We start from the raw sequence: 5951 nt of genomic DNA, 5'->3' as shown, positions 1-5951 counted from the left end.
TGAAGCATGTGATGCTTCATTATTTTCTCATTTTCTCCCTTGCATATTTCACACCCATGAAAGATTTCCTAAGCTTCAACACGTCCAGCAACTTAGATTAATTATTTGAGCCTGTTACGCTGCGAATTTGGAGATGAAATTATTAGTCACTTGTATATCTTTCTCTTAGCTTTCCAATGCATTTTGAATCGCCTCAATCCGAGTTCGTATGAGGGAGATACGATGAAAATACGAAAATGTATCAAATCTGTCCTCAATGTGAACAATGTGACCGACACTTCACGCTACGTGTGGAATACCCTAAGCCCTGCGTGGATGAGCTTCTGAAGTCATATTTTTGTCCTCTAAAAGGTCCACGCTCCGCGTGAAAAGGGTCACGCTCCGCGTAAATGATTTGCTGACGTTTATCAAACACTTCTCACTGATTTAAGCTCCGCGTGGTACATGTTACGCTCCGCGTGGATGTTCATTCATCGCCTTTTCCGTCTTATACGTTTGTCCTGCAAAGCACAGTTATGAACACCGAGATTACTTGATTTATTTATTTATTTATTAAAAATGACGAAAATCAACTAAAGGTACATGATTTATTACTTGTTGCTAATTTATTGAAATATGCAATAAACTAGCACTAAACCTAACAATTTAGCTTAAAAATAAACCGTAAATTACCCCCAAAAGATAGGGATAAAATGTCCCTATCAACATGCCTAATAGATTGAAGGGAAAATTCTACTGCACGACAATCAAACCAGCATTGTTATATGGTACGAAGTGTTGGGCAGTGAAACACTGTCACATTTATAAGATGTCGGTGGCGGAGATGCGTATGTTGAGATGGATGTGTGGTCATACGAGAAAGATCGGGTGAGTAATGAAATAATTAGGACAAAAGTAGGGGTTACATCTATTGAGAATAAAATGAGGGAAAACCGACTAAGGTGGTTTGGCCATGTAAGACGAAGAGCGCTTGATGCACCGGTTAGGAGGACTGAAGAGTAGCAAATGGATATAGTGGTGAGGGGTAGGGGAAGACCTAAGCAAACTTGGAGAAGGGTGATCGAGAGTGATATGAGTTTATTGGGGATTGAGGAAAATATGGCAGTGGATAGGACAAAGTGGAGGAAGAGAATTTGCGTCGCTGACACGACTTGATTTCACGGTTTTATATGATGGTTCATGTTAGCCGACCCCGAATCATTTCGGGACTAAGGCTTTGTTGTTATTGTTGTATTAGGTCGTCCCTAAATCTGGTTTTTGTTTATTACACACAAATTTTTTTACATGTTAAGAATCTTAAACACAATATAGCTTAATTTTGAGAAGTTTTATATTGGTACATAAAAATTGGTTCTTGGCCACTTTGATTATAACATGTATATATACGAAAAATATTAAACAAGTTCAATTTAGCAATTTTTTTTAATACATCACATGTAAAATCGGTCACCAACCGAACAGTTTTGTATTCGCCATTGGCTACGCACCGAGCCAATATCAAATCAATTATTTAAAATTACATTATATTTTAATCAATAAAATATTAACACTTTATAATTAATTAAGTATCTGTTTTTTTAGTTGATTATTTATATAAAATTTTAGATTTTATTATTATCTAGGTGTTTGTTTCCTATCATGACTCTTTTTAGTACATCTATATCACACTTCCAAAACAGAAATTCTTCCGTCTTGAGCTTGGTATTGCTGTTGTAATCCAAACAAAAAAAAAGTCAACTTCTGGTCATTATTGACCCATATATTCATTTAGTTTTGTTTAATTGATTTAATTGTTTGTGTAAATTTATTTAATAAAATTTAACTGATTTAATAATTATTTGTTTAGAATTATAAATAGGGATAAGATATCAAAATAAGTCTATGGTTTTTGGAAAAATATGAATTAAACCCCATGTATATAATAGTACCAATACGAGAAATTATACAATACGCCTGACATATCACATCACAATCTGATGTGGTATGCCATGACCAATGGAATATAGACAAGTGTCATTAATTTTTTCTAAATAATTAAATTAATATTTCATCTTGCATCCCCTTCCTTCTAAAAAACTGTCCACCGGAAACCTTATACGGCCAGACATGTTCTCTTCTCCGTTTGTTTCCAGCCATTGACACCTCCTTTCCATTCTATCAACAGATTCACAAATGTTAATGTTTACACTTTCCATCATTGTTTAAAATTTCAGTATATTTGTTATCTAAAATCTAACACCAGTACATATATAAAATTTGAGCCAAAATATGCAGGTGAAAGTCGTTTTATTTTTCAATTTCTTTTGCTTCCTCACAATTTCCCATCTACTAAACAACTGATAATATCAAGATTCCAGCTTTTCCACTTTTTAATTTTTATTCAGAATTTATTTGGTTGCTGAGAAAAAGAAAAAAGCAGGAACAAAAATGGCATTTGGAAGCCTAAATAACATAAACTCACATTCTCTCTCTAAAATTTTGCAGGTTGTCAAACAATAGATTACACCCATAAACAAAATCCAATTCCACTGATATTTTAAAAACTTCACAATCTCTGTTTGATTCAGAGAAAAAGAGAGAAAATCGAATTAACAACGCTCAGAGAAACTCAGATATTTGGGATAGAAGTAATAATTAAGAATGGGGTGGAATAAGCAAAACGAACAAAGCAATGGCGAGTGGACAGCGGAAGGAGAAGGAATGGAGCAGGAGTATCGTTGTCGGCCCTAGTTTTTGAAGAAGGATACAGACTCTGATTTTGAGAAAATTAAAATTATTATATTTTCTAATTATTATTTAAAATTAACGACACTTGTCTCTATTCCATTGGCCATAGCATACCACATCAGATTGTGATGTGGTATGCCAGGCGTATTGTATAATTTCTCCACCAATACAGATTTAATTGTTTAAAAAATGTATCAATTTAAGTCTTGATAAAAAAATTGGACACATCATTCCTAAAAAATGTATTAATGACGTTCGTTCCGTTATCAAGGTCTAAATTAATACCATTTTTTAAAATTTAAACCAATATTGATGCTATTTTGTACGGAGCCTAAATTAACACTTCTCGAACAACAATGTTAATGTGTTTGTTTACCTACTTTTTGATCTATTGTCTGTCTTTTCACTTTAAAAGGCAATGTTTTAGGTATTTATTTAAATTCCTTCTGTTTACCTTTTTACAAAAACAAAGAATCTCTGCTTTTTGAAAAAAAACATTCTTTTCCGCACCAACAAGTAGCCAAACTTTAAATTTGTGTAAATTAGAATGAACTCTATGTTTGGAAAGCTTCAAGCTAGTAGTATAATTTCAGCAAATAGCAAAACCAAACGGGAACCAAATCACGATCAATTGTAAACTTTATATAATATCATCAATCAATTAATTCGTTAAAGCAGAACATCTAATTAATTACTTTAAAGGTAATAAAAGAAATAATAATATAACAATTGCTTAAAGAAAAAACGATTCAGTTCTCAACACCCTCATAAGCCCAGGGATACTCCTGGCGAAGCTTGGCCTCCTCTTCCGGCGTGAAATCATTCTCGATTCCGAAGAAATCTCTCACTCTCTCCACACTCCAGTTCTTGATCCTATTAGCCACCGCCTGAGTCAGCATATCCATAAAGCTTTTGATGCACAAGTAATTAACCGCCAGTATCATCTCAACCATCTCTTCATTGTTGAGATCTTCCACGAATTTCTCATCGTATTTCATCTTCTCCGCCTGCCGGCCCGATTCTTCTCGGAATTTCAGCTGCTCTCCGCAGTACTGGATAATCATGGACATATATTTAGCGCGCACATTCGGCAGCGGAACCACAGATCTGGCCGCCTTCGCATCATTGTTGTCTTCGAAAAAGTTCTTCACCACCAAGAATTCCATTGCGATGGATTCCTCAACGTAGAAGTACTCGCCATCGGCTGTCTTGAGAGTGATCGTGTTCGCCGGAGGAACCGAGAGGGCGCCGTTGGTGTTGTTTTCTGTTGATGACATTATCAGTTGGGAGAGATTTTACTACGAATCCGAAGCGATAGGGTTTTGATTTTTGAAGAAGTTTGAGCTTGAAAGGGTTTTGAGGAATAGGGTGAGATTGGGGTTTTGCGAGGTATTTATAGTACCCGAAGAAAGAATTTGAAAAGGAAAGGGAAAATCTATTTCCGCTCGGAAACTACTGGGTAAATTACACCAATAGTATCTGAACTTTACCTATTTTACACTTTGGTACCTAGATTACATTTTGTCCCAAAAATACACCCGAAGTAATAATGACCGGACAATTTAGTAAATTTTACCGGTAAATGACCGGTCAATGCAAGTTTGTTTGAGTAAATTACATCAATGGTACCTGAACTTTTCCTAATTCACACTTTGGTACCTGGACTTTTTTGTCCTAAAAATATAACTCAAGTGAAGGTGACCGAATAATTTAGTACATCTGATCGGTTAGTGACCAATCAACGAGAGTTTGACCTTTTTGAATTAAAAATTAGGACATACAATACACTCAATTAACATAAAATTATAATACTACCCTTTAATATATATGTAGAGCTAAAGAGTAGTATTGTATATGTTAATTGAGTGTATGATGGGTCTAAATTTCTAATTTAAAATGGTTAAACTCACGTTGACTGATCAAATATACTAAATTATTGATTCATCTTTACTTGAAGTGTATTTTTTAGACAAAATGAAATTTAGGTACCAAAGTGTGAATTAGGGTAAAGTTTAGGTACCATTAGTGTAATTTACTTATCAAACCCGCATTGACCGGGAAAATGTACTAAATTTTCCGGTCATCGTTAGTTCAGGTATATTTTTGGGACAACATGTAATATAGGTACCAAAGTGTGAATTATGGTAAAGTTCAGATACTATTGGTGTAATTTACTCGGAAACTACTACTCACATTTTATATTTTTATAATAAATAATGTCGATTAATATACCTCTGTTCCGTATTTATCAATAACATTTAAAAATATACTTTTTTTTTAATAGTTAGCTTATTTGGTATATATATAATTGTGTGACAATAACCAATTTTGTAATTAACAGTTTTGATCACATGTACTTTAATGAACATGTAGAATTTGCTCGGATTATTAGAATCATAAGGTGGAGATTCAAAGCATTTTGAAGCTTAGATTTAATAAGCCTATATCTAACGATAAATGAGCAAATTCACTTGCTCATTAAGATGCATGTGAAATTTCCTGATGTAATTAAATATGGGAAGGTGGCAAATTTGTAAATAAAAGAAAAAAGAAAATTGTTTTATTTTTTTCTTTAAAATAAAATTTTCCGACCTTTCCAATCTCGTTTTTAAAAAATTTTTATACCGTTGGACTCGTCTTAATTAGAAGGTCATTTTAAGATCCCAGAAACTCGGGTAAAAAAAATTCCAGTGAACGGAATCCGGCGATCTGTTTTTCTGTAAGATAAAAATATCTAGAAAATTTTCAAAAAATTTCAGAAAATGTAAAACATCATTATGAGAAACTTTAATTCTTGACTCAAAGTGAGATTCCTTACGGTTTAGTCCCAAATAAATGGAATCCGACGATTAGGTGGACGTTTTCCGGTGAGAAACCCGAAAGTGCCCAGAAAATTCTCAAAAAATTCTAGAAAATGTAAAACATTATTCGGAGAAACTTTAATTCTTGAGTCTAAGTATGATTTCTTACGGTTTAGTCCCAATAAAACTTTTTTCTTAATTTTATCCATTTTACATGCTTCAACAATTTATTGGGTCAAAACCGTAAGGAATCTCGTTTTGAGCCAATAGTTAAAGTTTCTTAAAATAACTTTTACATGTTTTAAAATTTTTTGATAATTTTTTGGGCACTTTTTGGTCCTAAATTTCAGCACTATGTGTTGGAATATTTTGTTAGAACAATATAACAATTATGTTGGAACAATATAAGTATTTTATTGGAAC

The 5951-nt window shown here is 33.3% G+C and overlaps 1 protein-coding gene across 1 annotated transcript; it reads right to left on the bottom strand.

The window, feature by feature from the left end:
- Nucleotides 1-3387: 3387 nt before the first annotated feature.
- Nucleotides 3388-4065, bottom strand: LOC136201983 (SKP1-like protein 14). The gene has a single exon (XM_065992385.1). The coding sequence runs from the start codon at nt 4002-4004 to the stop codon at nt 3477-3479; it is 528 nt and encodes a 175-aa protein (XP_065848457.1). The 5' UTR covers nt 4005-4065; the 3' UTR covers nt 3388-3476.
- Between the last annotated feature and the right edge of the window lie 1886 nt (nt 4066-5951).

This window comes from Euphorbia lathyris, chromosome 8 (genome assembly GCF_963576675.1).
Source record: "Euphorbia lathyris chromosome 8, ddEupLath1.1, whole genome shotgun sequence".
Taxonomy (NCBI): Eukaryota; Viridiplantae; Streptophyta; class Magnoliopsida; order Malpighiales; family Euphorbiaceae; genus Euphorbia; species Euphorbia lathyris.
This window is presented reverse-complemented; position numbering and strand designations above follow the sequence as displayed.

What these genes read in the sequence shown, in the direction of transcription:
- LOC136201983 (XM_065992385.1), bottom strand. Translation starts at nt 4,004, where the DNA reads ATGTCATCAACAGAAAACAACACCAACGGCGCCCTCTCGGTTCCTCCG.